The following is a 22,457-nucleotide window of genomic DNA, read 5'->3' as shown; positions in this document are numbered from 1 at the left end:
CCACTTTCCCTTAAGTCAGCGATCTCCAACCTTTGTCATCTCCTGGCACACACAAACCAATTACTCAAGTTCTGTGGCACACCAAAAACATTTGTTGCTACTCTGACAACAAAATAGGTATAATTTTGATTCATTCACAGTGGATGGCTATTGTTGGGTTGGCTGTTGTCATTTTTTTAATTTGACAATCTAAGGGGAAAGAGATCAGTGCCCTTGACTAGTCAGGTGTGGCATGTGTCGAAGCTTCTTGTGGTATGCCCATTGAAAATCGCCGTCGTACGCTAACAGGAGTTGGGTTTCTGCCCTTGCAGTCAAACGTGTCCTGACTTCTGTCCATGGCCTGGAGGGGCCCTGGCTTCTAGGCCCTGGTTAGTGGAGAATCAAGTAGTCCTAGAGCCACAGGATCTTCGGGGCCACCCATCGCCCACTGCCTCTGGGACTGTAAGTGCGCGGCCCGTCTTCATCTATCGGCACAACACGTCAAGAGGGGCCCTTCCATTTGTTGAGCCCCTCCTGTGGGCCAGACAATTTCTCCATTTACAGGCCTTTTTTCATTAGTAACAGGGAAGAGTAGGCATTAGTAGTCTGCTTTACAGATAAGGAGAGCTGGGTTCAGACAGGTTAGAGAATTTGTCTGAGGTCTTGCGGGGTGCAGGGTTGCTCCCAGCTCCATGTGCCTCCGAAAGCCTACGCTCTCGGGTCCAGTGCGTTGTCCTGCCTCACACGCTATGACGGGGGCTCTTGTGTTGAGCAGAAGAGGGGCACTTCCCGCTTTCCTTTCCAGAACTTCTGTGGGTATAATAGAAGAAAACCATCTGGCGCTTCCGAAGACTCGTCGGCAGGACCAGTGGCGTGATTTGTGGGGCCTAGTGCAAAATGGAAACGTAGGGCTCCTTGTTCAGAAGTGACTGGGAGTCTTGAGACAGTGACATCAGAACACTGAACCAAGGCACGAGGCCCTTCTGAGCGTGGAGCCCTGTGCGACTGCAGAGGCTTCATGTGTACGAAGCCTGCCCTGCTTTTTAAACCAGGTCTGGAGGGGGTGGGCCTCTGAGTGGGGGTGTGGGAGTCATCTTGGAGGGGTAGACGGTGTCCTTCCTTTTCATGAGAAGTATTATGGAGGGTTCAGGAAGTGAGGTGGATTGACCCGGACAGCAGACATCTCTTATTAACAGGCTGATTCATAAACGGTTCGGGATGTCATTTCAGCCTCTTTGCACCGGATGAGTGCAGAGAATTATCATCTGTCCTGCCTCACAGTTAGCTGACGAATCGAAGCAGAGACACAGGGTTCTGTGAATGCCTGTGAGGTTGTGCCCTGCTGGAGGGCCCTGGCCGAGGGGCACAGGGGCTGGAGTCCGGCTGGGGTTCCACTTGCCGGGGCTCACAGGGACACTTTTTCCTCATTTGCACAAAGATGCTGCCAGGGCTTGCGGGCGCCAAGTGGAAACTTGTTTAAGGTCACCTGCGCAGGCGATGGCTGAGCCGCCGCCAGGGCTGGAACCAGGATTGTCTGATTCTGTCAGGTACGAAATGACTTTCCTGCCTCTAATCCCTCACTGTGTTCCTAAGCCGGCTCTAGGGCTGCTGGAGCAGAGGGATGGGAAAAGCGCTGGCTGCCACGCCCAGCTTGTTTGTCCAGGGCCGAAAGATAAGCGCCTTTTGATCCAACATAACAGTGCTCTCTGGGGGCTGCGGTTAGGAATGAAGATGATGCTGGGACTTAATTTCTTTATTTTTTGCTTAACAAATAATGTGGCATAAGAGTCTCTGTCAGACACGGGACCGTCAGCAGGGCCGAGCCACACCCCCCTGGCTCCATGTCTGTGATCTTGCCTGATGCGAAGAGAACCTGTTTTGTTCCCTGTAACAACAGCATATTTAATGTCAGAGTGAAGGAATCATGTGATGTGACTTTTTTAAAGGGGGAAAGAGAGCACTCTGTTTGGAATTTTCCCCTCTGCGTGGCTGGGACTGCCCCCACAATGGGCATATTCATCAGGGATGGCCAGGGTTGATCAGTGGGGTGTCCTTGGCTTGTTCCGATGAGCCGGCGAACCAGCTTCTCCGGAATGTATAAGGAGCGACATTCCACATCCATTGTTCATTGTCAGGGGCCAGCAGCTGACTTCGGGGCCTCGGGCCTGTGTGCCAATCAGAGTTTGCTTTTGAAGCTTGAGGCCATGGAGCAGAATGTCCACCTAGGGCAGGTCTGCAGGAATGTAAGTCAGACACAAAGTGGGGGTGCAGGGGGCCCCTATGTCTGTGAGGGTTTAGGCAAATACACAGATATTCCACTTGCTTTCAACTACAAGGCATAATGGATTTGTTTGTTTGTTTGTTTTTTAAATAGGATTTGCCCTGATACTCAGGAGACACATAAAAAAGACAAGATGCTAGATGTTAATAAAAATGATTATAGAAGTCTGGGCTTTCAGCCCACATGAATCCAAGTTTAAAAGTGCTGCTGCCCCTGAGCAGCCATGTGAACTTGAACCATTAACCTTTAGCCTCCATTTCCTTCTCTGTAAAGTGGGGGCAGTGTCTACCTTGTAAAATCTGAGGCTTACATGACATACATAGCAAATGCCAGGAAGACAGAGGGGCCACGGAGATGCTAGGTCTTGCCCTGCTTCTTGGGCCTTCTCTTGTTTTTTTGTCTTGTAGTGATACTTGGATTTCGATTCTGCACGTTTTGATTTACCAGGTGGCCATTGAGGATGTAACAGCCAAGTTTAAGAACATGGATTTCTAGTCATACTGGATTTGAATCTCAGTGTGTCCGCATATTACTCAGTGACCTTGGTCAGTGACCAAGTTCGGGAACACCTCTGTGCCGTGGTCTCCTTCGGGTACAATGGGAATGACGATAGTGCCTACCTTGCACGTCTTTTGTGAGAATTCAAATGAAGTCATTTGTGCAGCGCATCTAAAACGAAGCCTAGCAGACAGCATGTGCTTAATAAATATAAACAATTATTTGTTGAAGGCAGATCACCAATGAACTTTCCAGAATATTTTAGATCCTTTCCTGCTTGAGGGCTTTTCATCTCATCAATGGTACCCTGAAGATCAATTTGTCATCAGTCACCTGCTGTTCAGATCTAGGGTTCCAGGCGTAGATTTCAAACAGAGCAGTTAAGTGGTTAAAAATCCAGGCTGTGCAGTCCTGGGGACTTGGGATGACACCCTGACCCCACACTTCGTTAATCAGTCTCATTTGACAAGGGTGCTCACTCACACCTCGTGGAGTGTGAGCCTCTACCCCGATGATGTCCAGCCAGTGTGCCAGTGTGTCGGGCTCAGAAGGGAACCAAATACTGTTCCCTCCCCAGAGGCCCCGCCTGGTGCCTGAATAAGCTGGGAATGGTCAGTCTTGGGTTTTCATCCTTCTAGCTTGTCTACATGTCACTTCTCTGTGTCTCCTTGCTCCTGCCTCTCGAACAAGGAAATGAATGATTCATTTCCCTGGAGGAAGGAGGTGTGGAAAATAAACTGAGATGCTGTGGGCCTCAGAAGCAGTGTCACCAGGCGGAGAGAATACGGCAAACCCTGCTCTGGGAAATGACCCAGGGGTGTGCCAGCATTGACACATTGACTGCTCCGGAGCAAGGTCCACTTCTGGTCGAGTTCTGAGGTAGCCACGAGGGCAGAATGCAAAGCAGACACAGGACCCAGGGCTTCTGTGTCAGCGCAATTTAAGGAAGGCTTAACTCTTACAATCAAAAGGGAAGATTTAAAGAAAATCTTCCTCCAGCTTACAGCAAACTGTGGGGACGGAGTTTGTGAAAAAGTTAGCTGAGGGATATGGTTTGCGAACCGGTTGCTTTGTGCGTTACATAGTAAGCAGGGTTTTCCAGGACCCAGCCTTAAGTACACTCATATTTAAGTACATTCCTACTTGTCAGTCCTGGTGCCTTGGTCTTCTCTTTGGATAGCATCAGAAGTGGGAAATAAGAATATACTGGCTCCTCAGAGACACGCGAATTAATTAAAAAGCAATAGATGGCAGGTCCCTTCCTCTCTCCCTGCTTCCTCTCCTCCCTCCTTCCCTTTTCTCCTCCCCCTCCCTAGTTATTCCCCCTCTCCTCAGCAGTCTTGAAGATTTATTGTGTGGTATGCTAATACCCCAGGCCAGGGGGAATCAATGATCTATGACACTCAGTCCTTGTCCCCGGGGAAATACACATGGAAACAGATGAATGACGGTTGCATTATGTATGGTATGGTGAATGGTTGGGTTCAAATAGCCGAGAAGAGAAAAGGGGATTTTTATGGAGAAGTTGACATTTGTGCTGGTTCTTGAAAGATAAGTAAGGGTTAGGCAAGGGGAAAAAAATGAGGAAGAGGAGTGGTAGGGTTGGGGAGGACATTCCAGGGAGAGACTGTGACCTGTCACTGTGCCACTGCAGAGCAAACACGATTGATCTGAACCTGACATAATGGCCTGGTGTGGACTTGGGAGTTAGACCTACGTGTTCAGTTACACTTTGCCCATCGCTGGTTGTATGATGGTGGGTGAGCCGATCCATCTCTCTGAGCTTTTGTTGTCTGTCTTTAAAGTGGACATGTACCTACTCACAGGTGGTGTGAGGTTTGGATGCTGTTGTGTCTGGGACTCATGCCAGGTTGCAGCAACCACTAGGCTTGTGGCACGTAGGAGGTGGGATGCTTGGTGCCATAGCACGTGAGGGTCATTTGTAAACTCTGAGGTATTATCAAACTGTGATGGGAGTGGCGTTTTGAGTGTTTGCTTGTTCCAGTGCAGCTGCCCAGAAGCCCTGGCCCGCTGCAGTCTGCTCAGTAAATATTTGAAAGTGGTTGCTTGGTGTCTGGCCTCTGAGACAGGAAGGCTCCGAGAAAGTGCTGGGGAGTGGAGGGCGGAAGGTGGAGGGCTCATGGGACACCAGTCTAAAGAGGGCTGCTGTTCGGGCTGACGAGCAACGAGGAGGCGGCAGGGGAGATTACAAATGAGGGCCAGGATTGACCCCAGGCAATGGCCGGGCTTACTCGCGGAAACGAAATAGGGGGCAGGTGAGGGTTGTGCTGGGGACAGCCTTGGACCCCCTGAATTCTCCTCAGTGTAAGCAACGGCCACTACCACTGCTAGTTCGTGGGACTTTGAGCCAATGTTGACAATTTGGGCTAAACTTGGTTCGTGTTGCTTTTAAGTTCATTATAGAGTTGGGGAGACTGAGGTCCAGTTTGGGAAAGAAACTGCCTTGTGATCACGTAGGTACCCCCTTCCCAAGAAATCCACCCTTGAGCCTGGCATGCTGCTTTCTCTCCTACTTCCTAAGGCTCTGTTTTACCATTTGAAAGGTGGTAATAATAGTACCTTCTTGTGGTGTGTTGTAAGGATTTGTATCAAAAGTGCTTGGCAGGATGCTTGTGCTCTGTGTTATTTTTATGACTTCTTTCCATCTTGACCTGATTCCTACAGAGTATTAAATGGGCTCTTGTCATGCGCTTTGTGTGGCGCCTTTAAGCTGATGACATAATTTTGTCCAAAATTAGAAACCATTTTGTACATTTCAATAAGCAGTAGCAAGAGCTAAGAGTTTAAGAGAAATTTATGGGAGAAACACATAAAATTGAGAATGACGGCAGAATATCAAGCACTTACTATGTGCCAGGCACCGGTCCAAACAATTTGCATAAATAACTCATTTACTCCTCGCAACAACCATACGAGGCAGGTAGTATTGCCCCGTAGTTTGCAGATGAGAAAACCAAGACATGAAGGGTTAATAATTTCCCAGAGTCACACAGCTAGTAAGTGATGGAATTCAAACCAACACAGCCTGGATCCAGCAACTCTACCACTAACTTATTTACTAATATTTTGTCCCTGTCAAAAATTTTTTTTTAAATTTAATGATAGAAAAACTCAGTCCAACTCTTAGAATGCTGGTCTTTTACTGAAACACCAGTGGAGACCTGCTATTGTGTGATGGGCAGGAAGCTGTGGACCACTTGCATAGCTTGTGGGACGATGCATGTCCCTGACAGTGAGACAATAGGAAGTGAAATAAAAATGAAGGCCAGTGACCACTATTTGCAAATCAAAAAAGACGGCTTCTCCTGTGGGCAAAGTGTGTGTGGGAGAGGCATTATTGTCAACTCTGCTTCCAGTATTTCTCCTGAAGTCAAATGCAGTCGCATTTTCTGCTTCTCATCTGTAAACTGGGACTAGTTCCTGCCCTGCTCAGCAGAACCTCAGGAAGATGGAATAAGACAATGTGATTCGCTGTGGCATTTTTCAGAATAGATAAAAAGCTGTGGTATACAATATATCACATATATAATTCTGGATCCGGCTTGTGTGGGTTTGGATTTCATCATTTGCATCTGAAGTTTGAGAATCTGAAGTGAATGTATCCAACCCCTTTGTTTTACTGATAAACCGAAGCCTGGTGGTTAAGCCATCTTCCCAGGGTCACCTCCTTGCTTATCGAAAAACCTAAATTCCTCTCTCTCGGGGTAATTTATTTAAGCCTCCAACTGATCATTTATTTGTACTCTGAAACCAATTGGTTATGAATGCAAAGTATTGTACTTTTAAAGTTCACAAATTTAGAGCCAGAAAATACCCTGGTGACATTTACATAGACATGTTTAGTAGACATTGATGGGCAATTTGAAACAGAACAGAGGGGCCATTCGCATCTTTAAACATGAATCTTGGGTGATGAATGGGATATTCTTTTATTAAGTTGACAGTTTCTTAGGCACAGTTTCATTGGGACAATAAATTTGATAAAGTCTTGCTTTTGGGGGGCTTTCAAATCAAAATCTACTTTAATGTTTGTTAGAGAAAAAGTAAAACCACTAAGTAGGAAAAAAATATTGCTATATACTTTGTTGGGTATATTTGAGCACAGGTTCAATCTTAGAAGAATATTTGGTATTTCACCACATGGTTATTACTCCATTTTAATTGGGATTCTCCAGGGTCACAAAGACGAATGGCAAAGTTGATTCCTCCATTCTTAGATCCTCTTCCCATGTGGACACCCTTTAGAAATCTACTAATCGAGGAGGTAGACCAGATAGCTAGGAAGGTATGTTAGGACCCCTGAGCTCTGCTCAACCTTAGATGGGTGCTGAGAACACGTGGAACTATTTGTTGCTATTGACCCATCTTTTCAGAGATGCAGTTTAAAGTGTCGTGTGTAAATTAAGTACATGTTAGCCATTGGTCTAAATGGGTAGGGCTACCTGCATCATTTGGCAGATAAGACTGACAATTTTTTAAAAATCTACTTGGATCAGATCTCAATATGATTTATTTACATATGTGGACCATGTGTTATAAAAATTGAGTGAAACTTTCTAGATCAAAATATGACTTTCCTCCTAAATTTGGGATTATTTATGTGTTGGCATATTAAAAACACATCTTAAATTGAAGATTGGCATACTTAGGTCATTTCCAGAAAAACAAGTTTTCTCAGCCTCGCTCTGGGTTATACATGTCAATGGGATATTTACCAATCAAAGGTGACTATGGGGTTGAGACTTGATCATAAGAAGATCTGACCTTGAGACCGTTCAAGGCCACAAGGTGGCAGGCACCATTACTCCTGAAGGTACTGACAGTATACTCAGAGGTGCAGACAATGTGATGGGCCTCTCAGGCCCTGAGCTCTGGTATGGGGAGACTGAACGGGGCAGCCCTTTGGGGGCTATGCCCAGCCAGAGCAGAGGTGAGCAAACTGACCCACGATCATTTCAGACAGTGTCTTTCCAGGTGAGCGCTGGGCGGGAAAACCAGCAGCTCAGCAGCCTCAGGACTGGGCGTCTGTGCAGAAAAACTCTTCTTAGTCTGGTCATCAGAAGTTACTAATATGCTAACGGCCTTGTGGGGGGAAACCGCTTGCCTCTCAGTTTCTGTTGTCACCAACAGGGGGACAGGGTCAACCTTCAGGATGAGTTGGCTTTTATCTTGTGTGAGGGAATGTCTGGGCCAGAGGGGCAGAAATGCATGGTTGCTGGTGGAAATTCAGCCAAAGATATTATGGGGACAAGTACCCATAGCCTTGCTTTCCCATCTAAGGTCTGTGTCTAATGAAGTGATTTTCAACCACCCAGGAGTAATTGTGCCTCCCTGGAGACATTTGGCAATGTCTGCACATTTTTGTTGTCACAAACAGGGGTATCTAGTCATTGAGGCCAGGGATTCTGCCAAACATCCTAAAAGACACGGAGTAGCCCCCCACAATAAAGAATCATCTGGTCCCAGCTGTTAATAATGCCAAGATCTGATGTGCGAAGGGTCTACAACCCTGGCCTAATGACTGTAACAATTCTGTCAACACGTCATTATAAAAGGTGCTGAGAAGGCTGAGCTTCTCCTGATACCGATTAAAGCAAGATTCCCAGTCACAAAGAGCAAATTGCTGTGGTTACCTAAAAGGGAAGATTAGAAGTGGGCGATGGTGTCTTTTTCCTTTAATTTTTTTTTTCAAAGTGACCCAGATAACAAATCTGAAAGACAGTACAGGGATGAGGTAAGTAGGAGGAAGAGTTTGAATTAAAGTCCTTCCAAAGGGAGAAGCCTGTCATCACCCCCTGCTCTTTGTCTGCATCACAATTGCAGGCATCACAGCCTCAACCAGCAGCCTCAGCTGACTCATTCATAAGGAGCCCTTTAGTACTGTGTTGGGCTGGAGAACTCTGAGTTCCTTCCAGAGGCAGAATAACAAGCATTGTCTAGAAACAAGAGTTTGTGTCCTGGGGAAAATGACTGTCTGCTTTGAGGTTGTCCACAGATCGTTTGGGGAGTTAGAGACTGCTGAAGAGTGTTAAACCTCCAGCTATCCAATTACCGCTGTATTGCATTAACAATTACTGCTGGATTGCATTAACAATTACCGCTGTATTGCATTAACCAACGTGAACCTGGAGGATAGTGCGGTACTGGGCAGAGGATGGCTATTACTCAACCATGAAAGAAACCATGCCTTCAAGACTTATGAAAGACAAAGCACTTTTCTTTCTCATTAGAAAAGAATTATCCATATCCTTCTTTTATTGCCAAAGGCTGTCTTTTTTTTTTTTTTTTTTTTTGCCAATTCAATGAAGCTATAAACTTGGGATTCATTACTTGCAGGAAAAAAAGAAGCTGGTATACTCTGGAATCTTTAAGAGTCAAGGATAAGTGGGCAGATGGAATTGAAAAGAGAAAATATTGGGGCCTGACCGGGCCAGTGCAGCATCGAATGGTGCTGCGTAGGAGGGCATAACCAATAATGTGAACAAGTTCTGATTTGCTGAAAAGGAAACAAGGTGAAATAGCTAAATTTGCTTTGAGCAAGTTTCTGTCTCAGTCAGAATCGAAACAATGGATGTTGCTATGTCCCCTGGTAAGGGAGTTTAAATGTGCATTGGATCCAAGCCTATTAATACTTCTTTAAAATTCTAAAACATTTTTATCTTTCGTTTCATTCCCACCACAACCATCTAAACCCTCGTCACTGGAAGGGTGGATGATTTTACTGCCTTTCTAGCTGATCTTCAACTCTTCATTCTCTTTCTATTTCGGTCCATTTAATAGTAGTAGCAGCATTAGTACTAATATTAATAAAAATAATACTTATAAGAAAACAATAATGATAAATCAATATCCCCCAACCCCAAGAATAGGTAAGGCCAACTCTGGCCACAGTGGTAGTCTAAGGAATAGCTATATGACCTAAGTCAATTATAATTTTTCCCTAACATTTTTATGTGTAGATGTTTAGAGAATGACACTCTTTTCCTTGAGGTAGTTAATCTGGATCTATTTGAGGGCATGGAATTCTCTGTGGAGCCTCTCAGCAATTCCTTTTGCCTCCTGTGCCATTGGAAAGGAAAGCTCATTTTCAGTAGGAGAGAATGAGGGCAAAACACACATACACACTCACATATACGCACATACACAGAGAAAGGAAGGATGAGAGAGCGAGCGAGCAGCCCTGGGTATGAATCATGATTCATGGCTATCCTTTTCCCTTTTCCCCTTCCCAGGGATGGTCTAGGGATGGGCTTTTGACCAATTTCTGGCTGATGAGGTAGAAAGAAATGTTTGCTTGGGCTTTCCATGAAGATTTTCCTCACTGCAGGGGTGTGGCACAGGAAGAGAAAGGCACTTTTTTCCCTATCCCCTTCCTTCTTGCTCTTGATCCTATCATGGGAGATCATAAACCTGAGCACATGACCATTATCTTGAACCAACACTGGAATCCCTTCCTTTCAGACTTCCTGTTAGGGTCAATAACTAAATGCTTTTGTTATCTAAGCCACTGTTGGTCTGGTAGTCCATCTGCTACTTGTAATCAAACACATACCATCATAAAAACAACTGAATTCAGACCTCCCAAACTACCTCAAGCCCTGACTTCTCTCTCTCTTCTTAAAAATATATTTTATTGATTATGCTATTAGTTGTCCCATTTTTTCCCTCTTTTCCCCCTTCTGCCTGGTACCCCCCCTTCCCTGCAGCAATCCCCCACTTAGTTCATGCCCATGGGTTATGAATAAGTTGTTTGGCTTCTCCATTTCCTATACTGTTCTTAACATCCCCCTGTCTATTTTGTACCTACCAATTATGCTTCTTAATCCCTGCACCTTTTCCCCCACTCTTCCCTTTCCCCCTCCCAGCTGATAACTCTCCAAATGATCTCCATATCCATGATTCTGTTCCCGTTCTCATTGTTTGTTTAGTTTGTTTTTTTAGATTCATTTGTTGATAGTTGTGAATTTGTTGCCATTTTAATGTTCATAGTTTTGAGCTTCTTTTTTAAAAGAAATCCCTTTAACATTTCATGTAATAATAGCTTGGTGATGATGAACTCCTTAAGTTTTACATTGTCTTGGAAGCACTTTATCTGCCCTTCCATTCTAAATGATAGCTTTGCTGGATAGAGTAATCTAGGTTGTAGGTCCTTGTTTTTCATCACTTTGAATACTTCTTGCCTGTCCCTTCTTGCCTGCAAAGGTTCTTTTGGGAAATCAGCTGATAGTCTCATGGGAACTCCTTTGTAGATAATTCTCTGCTTTTCTCCTGCTGCTTTTAAGATTCTCTATCTTTAACCTTTGGCATTTTAATTATGATGTGTCTTGGTGTGGTCCTCTTTGGGTCATACTTGTTCGGGACTATCTGTGCTTCCTGGACTTGTATGTCTATTTCCTTCACCAAATTAGGGAATTTTTCTTTCTTTTTTTTTTCAAATAAGTTTTCAATTTATTTCTCTTCCTCTTCTGGCATCCCTATGATTCCGATGTTGATATGTCTGGAGATGTCCCAGGGGCTCCTTATACTATCCTCATTTTTATGAATTCTTTTTTCTTTTTGCTGTTTCAATTGAATGCTTATTTTTTTCCTTATGCTCCAAATCATTCATTTGAATCCTGGCTTCATTCCCTCCACTGATGGTTCCCTGTAGATTTTTCTTTATTTCACTTAGTGTAACCTTCATTTCTTCCTGGGTCTTTTTCATATTGTTGCCATACTTAGTGAGTTCTGTGAGCGTCCTGATCACCAGTGTTTTGGATTCTGCATCTCGTGGGTTGGTTTTCTCTATTTTGTTTAGTTTTCCATTTTGTTTAGTTCTGAGACTTTGTTCTGTTCTTTCATTTGGGCCATATTTCTTTGTCTCCTCAATTTGGCAGCCTCCCCATGTTTGTTTCTGTGCATTAGGAAGAGCTTCTTTGACTCCCTGTGTTAGTAACTTGGCCTGTGGTTGCAAAGGTGCCTGTAAATTATATAGGGGAGAGCCTTAGGTAATCTCCCAGGTTGTGGGGGGGCAACCTGCTTCACCACTTTGTGGCTGTCTGTGGGGGGAAGGCTTGGAGAGGGGACAGTGCTGCTACCTGGCTTCTGGAGGTTTGCCCTGTACTTACCCTGATTCCAGTCACTTTTACTTCCCATGGCGACTGGCATCCTTCCAGCTGTTGCCCTGGTGCTGAATCCTAGAATGGGCCTTATGTATATTCTAAGTCCATGTGAGCCCTTTAAGCAGAATCTCCTGAAAATCCAGCAGTTTCTTCTGCTGCCCCAAACTCAACTGGTTTTTGCAGCCAGAAGTTATGGTGATTTATCTTCCTGGCACTGGAACCCTGGGCGCTATATGGTCTGGCCTGGGGCTGTGGTCACTTGCTCCCAAGGTATCCCTCTATTTTTATCTATCACATGTGAATGTGGGACCACCCAGTCTGCTGCCACTGCCTCTCCATGCCACACCACATCTCTGTGCCTTTCTGCCCATCTCTGCGTCTTTGCCTTCCTCCTAGATGAATGTGGCTTCTTTAAATCCTCAGTTCTCAGACTTCCATACAGCTCGATTTTCAGATGGTTCTAGTTGTTACTTGTTTTGAGGTCTAGTTGTAATTCTTTCTGTGGTTGCATGAGGAGGCAAAGTGTATTTACCTATGCCTCCATCTTGACTGGGAGTCTCTCTTGAGTTTCAGATCCAGCTACCTGTTAGGCTTTGTACCCAACTATATCACAGATGCCTCAAACTCAGCAGATCCTCAAACCAAACTCATCCTCTACTCTGCCTTATCCCCAGGATGCACCACCATCTACCTGGGTGCACAAGCCAGGCACCTGGGGGTTACTCTGTTCTTCCTTGTCCCTCACCTCCCATATCCAATCAGTCAGCAAGCTATGCTGACTTGACCGTTCAATCTGTCGTCTTCTCCAATTCATTGTCATTGTTTTAGTTGAGGACAGAGGTTCATCTTCTTTTTCCAGGACCACTGCTTCCCAAGTGCTTTATTTGCCTTTAGTTCTGTTTCTCTCTAAACCTTTCTCCACCAGCTTCCATCATGGTCCATCCAAAGTGTGGCTCGACCCTGTCATTCCTTTGTCTGAGATCCATTGAGGCTTCCCAATTGCCTCAGGCAGTGGTTCTCAAAGTGTGGACCCCTTGTTTCTCCTGCACAGAATCACTCCCTCCACTGTCTAATTTCCCATCTTTTTACCATGGACACATTTCTACTAGCGTATCCATCATCCATCATTATAATTATTTATCTGTTTGCCTCCCTTTCTAGATCATGAGCCCATTTTCAGGGTATGTGCTGTGGGCTTTTCTTATTCTTTTCTTATTCTGAGAGCCTCAAACAGTGCCTGGCTCATAGTAGCTTCTCTAAAAGAATATGTAGAATTGGCTGAAAAAATATAGAGTAGTTTCCTTCCTCAACACTGGGAGAGGGACTCCTCTTGCTGCTTTTTTCTGCTCTAGGGTGAGGTGGAAGAGTGTGCAGCTTGGGGTGAGATGGAGGATGGAGCAGAATGGGGCAGTTCCCTGGGTTGCATTTGGGTTGAAAGGCCAGGGGCTAAGCAGGTTTTAAATGCCATCATCCAGGCATCTCTGTAGGCTGAATGGCGGGAGTGGTTCATTGTCAAGGCTGGGGCAGAGCTCTAGCCTGGGCCTGTGAGAGCTTTTTGCTTCCACATTGCTTCTCAAATTTGAGTGAACATTAGAATCACCTGGAGGTCTTGTGTAACTGCAGATTGGTGGGCGGCCCCCACCCTCAGATTCTCTGTTTCAGTAGATCTGGGCTGGGACCCAAAAATCTGCATTCCTAACAAGATCCTAGGCTATACCAATGGTGCTGGTCTGGGGACCCCATTTAGGAACCATGGCCCTAGAAGTATACCTAACATTAGACCCATGGTTCTCAACTTGGGATGCATTAGAATCACTAGGGGAGTGTTGAAAACACAGGTACCGGGACCTCACCCACACACTGGTCTGGGGTATGACTGGACAAAGGGATTTGGACTCCAGTGGTTTAAGGCTCATTTAGAAAATTTAATGAATTGATGAGTTCATCAAGTGCATATTGAACGTTTGCTATGTTCTAGGCATTGTGTTGATAATGGGTACGCAAAGATGAAAAGGATACAGTCCTACTCAGAGAGCTATCAGTCCCGTGCAGTGAGGGTGTATAAACAGTTCTAAAACCATATGGGAGAGGAAGGATGGCTTTATACACAGGGAATTATGGAAGCATTAAGAAAGAGCATCTAATCCAGCTTGGGGGATAAGGAGGAAGCTAGGGATGGGGTAGAGAGGAGATGATGAGGTGAAGACCCACTTCATTAGTTTCAGAAATCGCAACAGTTTAGCTTCTGATTGGTGTAATATGAGCCTCTATTGAGCCCAAGGCACAGTGAGTGTGAAGAACTTGTGCCTACATCCAAATCCATTCTTCACCTCCTACATGTACAACCTTGGACCAATGACATATCCTCCCTTTTCCTCCCTTTCCACGTATTTAAAAGGTGAAAAATAATAGCATCTCCCTCATACAGCTGTTGGGAGAACTAAATGATGCAGCATGTGTAGAATAAAAGGCTCAAATATCAACGACCAGGGCCAACGCCCTCAGAACAGCTCACAGTCTAGTAAGCACTTGACAAATTTCCATTATCGGAATCATGTCATTTCAGAAGGCCTTTTCCTCACCTCTTTATTTTTAAAAGATTTTATATATTTACTTTTAGAGAGAGAGGGGAAGGAGAAAGAGAGAGAAACATCATTGTGTGGCTGCCTCTTGCACATCCCCAATAGGGTACCTGGCCCACAACCCAGGCATGTGCCCTGACAGGGAATCAAACCGGAAACCCTTTGGTTCGCAGCCCACACTCAATCCACTGACCCACGCCCGCCAGGGCTTCACACCTCTTTAAATGACTGTGTTTTATCTACCACAGACAAGAAACCCCAAAGCCACAACTGTGAAATTGTGTCTCAACTACAGCTCGACTTTGAATGGGAAACCTGTATTTAAATAAAGAAGGTGTGCTTTACTGCATGCCCTGTTTGATGTCCAAGGGTATTTCGACTCACGGTGGGGATCTGAATGGCTGACTTTCTGGCATAAAACATTTTCTGAGAGAAGAGGCATGACCCCCTCATCTAGGCTGGCTTCTGTTTGAGGCTCACTGTGCTTCTTTGGCTTTTGGATCACATTTTAATGCACTCTCAGTTAAAACCAAACTCACTTTTATCTCACATTCCCAGTCACGTTTTTACCTGCCTCCACAGCCTCCCTTGTTTTTTGGGAATCTGGACCTATTCCCCTTTCGTCATGTGGCTCCCGGGTGTCCTTATCCACCTTCATCCAAGCTTGCCTGTTATTCACCCGCTGCTGTTCTCCCTTTTCGGTAATATTTATGTTGGCTAAATATTGGCACAAGGAAGTTGTAAACATCGCATGTTTACAAACACCACGGCAGGTTGCTGAGCAGATGTCCTCACACTTAAGGGTGGTTTTCATTTTCGGGTAGTCATACGGCACCTGCCTTGGTGGGTAGTGTGCTGATATGTTTTGTAAAGACAGTGCTATGCTCCAGGTCAGTGTTTCTCAAACTCCGCTGCACATTAGCATCGCCTAGGGAGCATTTACAAATCCCAGTGCCCAGGCCAGCCTCCAAACCAATTCATTCAGAGTCTCTGGGGGGCAGGCGTCAGTGGTTTCCAGAACTCTCCAGGGTGCAGCTAAGTTTGAGAACTTGTTCCCCAGTCCAGCGCTTCTCAGACTTTAACGCATATGAGAATCGCTAGAGGATCTTGTTTAAAATGCAGATTCTGATTCAGAATGTCTGGGTGGGCCTGAGATTCTGCATTTCTAATAAGCGCCCAGGCAACATGTGGATACCAAAACTTGTCCGGGATCCACACTTCGAGTAGCAAGGCTATGGTCCTGTCTAGTGCCTGTTCATCAGCCTTGAAAATAATTTTCCAGAAATCCTCAGTCCTCTTCAGTTTGTGATTTTTTTCCATATTATCAATGGGCCCACTCTGGCACCTTGCTCTCTGTATTACTTTGCTAATACCCTACAGCCACACTCTCTGGCAAAGTTATCTCACTCAGTCTCAATACTCTCCTTTCCTCTAGACACTGAGTCTCTTGAAAACAACTCACAGGGCAGATATAGAGAGGCACCTGGCTGGACCTAAGAAGATTTGTCCGTGGATCTTACTTTTCTGTCTGTGCACAGAGTTCGTTGAGCACAAGGATGTAGCCCCCGGGCTCCGCGGGCCTGTGGATGTTGTGTGATTTAGCCAATGGTAACAACCCAGAATCTTATTACCGCTCCAAATAGGTTAGTCACAAACACTAGGTCTTTAGTTTAAAAAAAAAAATCATTAATGATGACAAAAGGATTGGCGAAAAGCACAAAGCAAAAAAAAAAAAAAGTAATTTTCAGTTTTCCGAATTGGCTAGGATTCCATATTTTAGGACCATGGCAAACGTCATCCGCTGGCCCAGATACTGTTGGCTTCAGAGCAATGTTTGTCAACCAGTTAAGTGTGAACCCTGATCTATGGACATGTTCTTGGGGACTCAGAGCTTTCCTGGTAGGTTTTTTCAGTAGCGTAGTCAGTGCTGATAACTTAAAAACTAATATACAGCCCATTACATCATCAGGATGACCAGTCGTGGCTAAGGCTCATGATTTCAATGCCTGCATTTGTGTGTCTGCTTATGATTGCATAGATGCCAAACAGCCATACTTTCATTGTTGCAGGCTGATGATAAAAGAATAAAAAACAGAGGGAGGTTTGATGTAGAAATCACACACTTTAGCCAAGAGAAAGCCCAGTTGTATTACAGGAGCCTTATGAACAAAAGTTTCTCAGTAGTTTGGATAGAGAAACGTGGCAGGGGAACTCAGGAGTCACACACCACATCCTGTTTCAGACATGCTGCAAGTTGGAAGAAGCCGCCCCTGCGGCCATCAGAACAGTTCCTACACTGCGCACACATGACCATTCAGTTCCGCACGGTAGCGTCGTCCATGACGCTAAATCAGCAACACCCCTTTGCACGCCATCAACTTGTGCTTTACTAGTATGTAAATTCTTTCCCTTTTTGTTTAATTAATTTGTTTCAGTTTATAGTTGCTTCAGAACTACAAGCATTGTTTTAAGTTTATACATATTCAAGTTACTTTCTAATGCAAATGATGTAAGGCATTACTGGGACAATTTTTTTTTTTGTCCTGGCAAACTGTCTTGTATTTACTTATTCAGAAACAGAGTCTTAGAACATATTCATTCATTGGGCACGTGTTAAATTCCATTAGTATTTTCAAAAAATGTCATCGTGGCCACTTGTAGCCTCATGCTTTCCCGTTTTAGCCATTGTTGTGGGGACACTGTTGGAAATGTAAGCTCATTTTTCTATTAGTTGCAAATATCATAGCAAACATTTTCCCAGGGAAATTGTTTTGCTACCTGATGATGACATTCTCAGACTGGAGGAGTGTGTCCAGTACGACAAGTCATCGGTGAGTAATAGTGGGCCCATAAGAAAGCCCCGTCCTACCCAGGGTTTGGAGGGGAAACAGTGCTTACAGGCTGATGGGCCTCTGGCCGTCTGCTCCCTGATGGGTGGCTGAGAGGGCGCACGGCTGTCAAGGGTGAGGTGTCCCCTTTGGGCAACTGTTGGCTGCCTTCTGAGAGGGAGTAAGAGTGGCTCTGAGGATTTAAAAGAGAAATACATAACAATGCTAGACAAGTCACAAAAGCCAGCTGCCCCATGGGGTCAACGTTCAAGGGATGAAATGTCTTTCTAAAGTGCCCACGCAGGGGCAGGTCATGGCCCCTGAGGTCCTCTGCACCTCTCACAAGTATTTTAAGAGTAGGTTTCATTTCTCTGAAAGATACTCTGACGGCAGGCTTATAATCTTGGCTAGTATGTAATGTTGTTTACAGATTTAAAAATAACGCCTCTCTGAAGAAGATATTTGTAGGTTTGCAACCATCTGAGTGCAAGTTTAATTCATAGCAAAGGGGGAAAAAAAACAAAGTTAGAGTTTACATAAAATTTTGGAGCTTTGTTCTCTTCGCTCCTCATGTTCTCACAATACATCATTCTTGCTGTGGGGAGCTAGAGTAGGTGCAGCAAAGCCTTATTAAAATTCTTATCGCAACAGCTTTAGCTATTCATTTTTTAAGATCTTACTCTGACCTGCCTTGTGCATAGTTGGTTCCAAATGGTAGCATTTTTGGCAGTTTTTAGTTATTAATGGTTTAGATGTGTTATTCACATGAGCCTAGGCATTTTGGAAGAAAAGTAAAATATTGCATCCGTTTCATGGATATTTGCAAATATCTAGATGTTTGAGCTGTTTAGAAATCATACAGGAATATTTTTACCTTTCAGCCCAAGTACTATGGCCTTGTTGGAGTATATTTTTACCTTGATCTGTTCATATTTGCAACAAGAACCTGTCTTCCCTGCAGAATTCTAATGGTCACGGTCTATGAACTTCTCCGCAACTTTGCTACCAGCTACCAGCTTCAGTCATTCATTCCACAAATGCATATTAACCGTTTTGCTCTCTGCAAGGCCCTGTTTATTACCGTGTTGTAAACACTTTTCTAAAAGAATCCTCATCTTAGTCATAATCTTAATCTCCCTCCTAAGAGATTTTTGACTAAGGGAGAAAAATACATTCCAAATGCATTTTAAAAGCATGGTATGCTATTGTGAAAACCAGTGATAAGGGTTAACCACAATCTTAAAGTATAAAAGTATTGATCATGATTTAATAGTTTAAATTTCTACACATGCTATAACCGAAATTAAAACTTTGTTCGATTCCCAAAGGCAATAAATTCTTACCTGACAATTGCCCATTTTTGTCTTTCTGCGATAGTTGTTAAGAGATCAGCTCTCCTAAAGGCCAAGTTTATAATGGTTTTCCCAGGACATAATATCTCTTGAGTTTAATAAGTAACTTTTGGCATTGAATATGAATACATTGTTGGGGATGGGTAGGGCGTGGCCATAGCTGCAAATAAGCTTAACTGGTCCAAGCTGCGTTGGCTCACCATCTTTTTAAAATAAAATATTTATTAATCAATCAAATGTTGGCTTTTTTAATTGAATAACTTAATCACAACTAAAGGGATAAACTTAGCTCACTTCTGGATTACTGAAAACGTCATTATTATTTCATTTTCTATGTTCATTTAAAATTTCATACCTTAACCAAATAAGACTGAAAAATCTTTCTATTTTACTAACATCACTATTATTGGCACAGAAAATCTTTCTGAGGGCTACACTGAGTTATGGTAACATCATTTTATCATATAACTAGTTTTTAAGTTAAAAAGTAATATGCATAGTTAGCAAAAAAATTTTTTCTAATGATATGGAAAAAGTATCATGAAAAGTAAGCCTGCCGGCCTCCCAGCCCCTCCCCAGTGGTCTCTTGTGAATCCTTCCAGAAATGGTATGTGTACACTGTCATGCTTCTCTGTCTGTCTGTCTGTCCATCTTGGGACTGCTTCCCCCGCAACAAATGAGTTTGTACAATGCATTGTGTTCCGCGCCTCGTGTGCTTCAAACACTAAAGGGACACACGCCATTGGCATGTTCCCCCAGTGTGGTGGTTCACTGTGGGTGTGAGCCACATCTTGTTTCATCTGTCTGCTATTCAAGGTCATTTCGGCTGTTTGGGTCTTCTGCATGAGTCTTTGCCTATGTGTCCATGTTTACCTGTAGAATAAAATCTTAGGCTGCAGTTGCTGGCCAAAGAGTATTTGCACTTAAAGTTATCATAAACGTTGCTAAGCTGTTCTTTGCACAGACATAAACATGCTGAATCTCCCTCAAAGGCCAGCGGACCCAAGAGGCTGACTTTGAAAAGACAAACGTGTGCCCCCCACCCCATGATAGTATGTCTGGGCTCACTTCTCCACATACTGGCCAACACTGAACATTATTAACATTTTTTACTTATCCAATTTCAAAGATGAAAAATGGTAATCTCGCTGTTTAATGTACACTCCTTGCCTTTGATATTCTTAAAATTATCCCATTTCTTAAAAGCCCTTTGTATGAATTTTTCTGTGGTCTACTCATGTCCTTGATTTTTATTTTGAGTTACTAGTCTTTTTATTATTTACCTGTAGCAACACTTGGTTTATAGTAAGATCTAGGCTTTTGTCAAGTGTAACAATCATTTTTCCCCAATATGTTGCTGGTCTTTGGTCTCGGAGTATGTTTTGAGTGTGTATGTGTATGTGAAAAAAGTGCCGGTGTTTATGTATTTAAATATATCCATCTTTTCTTCTTTGGCTTGCTCAGAAAAACATCTCTGCATTAAGATGATTAAAACTTCTTGTACATTTGTTTTATGTTCTTTTAATAACTTCATTATTTTAAGGCTTACATCTTCGATCCATTTGGAATTGATTTAGATATAGAGTAAGGAAGGAATAGACTCAGCTTTCGTTTTGGTTACTCAATCGATCCTAGGTAGTTAATAAATAATTCATCTTTCCTCTCCTGGTCCAAGATGCCATCTTTAGTATATGCCAGAATTCCCGTGTAATACAGTGTTAAAATTCTGAGTGTATATATCCATTCTTTTGTTCTTTAACCTTTATCTTTTGAAAGCCTTGGGTGTGCTGATTGCTGGGCATACCAGAGTGGACAAGATGGACATGAACTTTCTTTTCCTAGAACGTACGGTCAAGTGGAGAAGCTGTTCGAGAACAGACCATTGCAGATTGTTGTAGGGATGTGAAGACAATAAATAGGATGCTGAGGTGAAGGCTAGTGTGTGCGTGTAATTTTCTTTAGAGTGTGTGCTCTGCCAGGAGCTACCATTTAAGCTGCAAATGAAGGCGTGAAAAGGAGCCCCTCATTTGAAAAGAGAAAAGTGTTCAGATCAGATGTTCTTAGCTTGGGCTAAGGCTCAGTAGTAGCAAAGAGCTTTGCAAATCAGAAGAAATGAAAGATGGTCAGAGAGACTGGAGTCTCTGTGCGCCAGGCAGGGGGATGTGTGCTGGGAAAACAGGGCAAATAAGACAAAACTCTCCTCCAGGAACTGAGTTACAACCAATGCTTTGACCCTTCACTATTATTTGTCTTTAGCGTCTAATTTGTGCTCTATAGTTTACTGCCTCCTTTTCCCAGCCTCAGACCTCTCAGGGCCAAGTCTTCCTCCTCCCACCTCTGTGAGCCAGCCTCTGTGTCACTGACCCTCCTAGAACCTTTGATTGGTGACGTCTCTCTCCCTCCCTTCCTCTCCTGGCAACAACACCCCCCTGCCCACTGGTGAAGCTCAAAGTCCAGGCGGAACCAAGCAATCAGACTGGCAGTATTCAATGTGGAGACAAACTCTGTTCCCTGTGCTGAGTTACTGAGCACAGGAAATGCCTAAGGAAGAGATGGGGATGGTTTATGACTCCAGGGAGGTGAAAGACACGAAACTTAGGGGCCAAGTAGAAAGCTGACACACTTAAAAAAATTTTTTCTAGATCACCACCACTATAGCCACTTCTTGATTATTTTAAATTTGCCCATAGTCAAGTTCAGATTTAATGCAAATGCAACTATTCCATATATCATCTCCTTTTCTCCTCCCCAGCGTGATGAGTGCGTGGTGAGGTGGCCGGGATGGTTCTACGCCACAGCAGGGGAAGGAGAACGCCTCTGAGGAGTTCCTGGGAGGTTGTCAGGGCTGGCCGCCCACCGGGAAGACAGATCATTGCCTGGGAGGACATGAGAGGGAAGAGAAGACACAGAAGAGTACTGGGGGGGAAAGGGGGATTAGGGTTTTTTGTATTATTACAAATATTTAGTGATTCTGCATTATTACAGGTGCTGTGTAATATCTTTACTAGACTGGGCATATTTATTTGTGCCTCTTGGGTTTCAAAGTGGGCACGGCAGCCCAAGTTCTCATTTCCCCAGTGAGTCTCAGTAGCAAGTCATCGATCAGTCTTGCCAAAGGGGGTCCATCCTTTTCTCCCGCCCGCCCCACCGAGATTGTTTCTAACATTTCTTCAAAAAGTTACTTATACATCTGTTAGGAGTTAAACTGTATTTCCTTCCCTCCCCTCACCCCAAAAAGACACACTGGGGTCGTAACCCTAAGAACCTGTCAATGTGACTTCGTGTGGAAATAGGGTCTTTGCAGATGTAATTGAGTTAAGAAGAGGTCATTGGGGTGGGCCAGAAGCCATCGTAACTGGTGTCTTTATAAGGGGAACGTGCCCCATGAAGACACACACAGGGGAAGGCCAAATTGTGACCCAGGCAGAGATGGGGTGACTTGGTTGTAGCCAAGGAGATCCAAGGAGTGACGGCCACTGCCAGATGCCAGGAAGATAGGGGTGCGGGGTAAGGGCAGAGTCTCCTCTACAGGTTCCAAAGGGAGTAGGGCCCTGCCCACACCTTGATCTTGGACTTCCAGCCTCCGGAACTGAGAGACGATACATTTCTGTTGTTTGAAGCCACTCAGTTTGTGACACTTTGTTACAGCATTCCTCGGAAACTATTACAACCTCTAAAAAACCCCAAAACCAAAACAACACAAACAAAACAGCATCAGTTGCTATGATGCTCACAGCAAATACATTAGGCTGTGTAATTTCTACTTAATAAACTTTTCATTTAGAAACAACTTTGGGGGAGATTTCGTGTTATAT

The 22,457-nt window shown here is 44.1% G+C and overlaps 1 protein-coding gene across 3 annotated transcripts in view; it reads right to left on the bottom strand.

The window, feature by feature from the left end:
• Window positions 1-18,726, bottom strand: part of ANXA13 (annexin A13) — a 45,712-nt gene extending 26,986 nt beyond the window's left edge. For 2 of the 3 annotated variants that reach the window (XM_045204913.2, XM_045204914.2), the window contains exons 1-2: window positions 18,634-18,726; window positions 17,361-17,483 (exon numbers count right to left, since the gene is read on the bottom strand). In XM_045204913.2, coding sequence (XP_045060848.2) covers window positions 17,361-17,483; window positions 18,634-18,648 — 138 coding nt within the window. In that variant the 5' untranslated portion in view covers window positions 18,649-18,726. The remainder of the gene's footprint in view (window positions 1-17,360; window positions 17,484-18,633) is intronic. The other variant, XM_045204915.3, reaches the window with a different exon arrangement.
• Window positions 18,727-22,457: the final 3,731 nt, after the last annotated feature.

This window comes from Desmodus rotundus, chromosome 8 (assembly GCF_022682495.2).
Source record: "Desmodus rotundus isolate HL8 chromosome 8, HLdesRot8A.1, whole genome shotgun sequence".
Classification (NCBI taxonomy): domain Eukaryota; kingdom Metazoa; phylum Chordata; class Mammalia; order Chiroptera; family Phyllostomidae; genus Desmodus; species Desmodus rotundus.
Note: the sequence above shows the minus strand (reverse complement) of the source record. Positions and strands in the feature narration are given on the sequence as shown.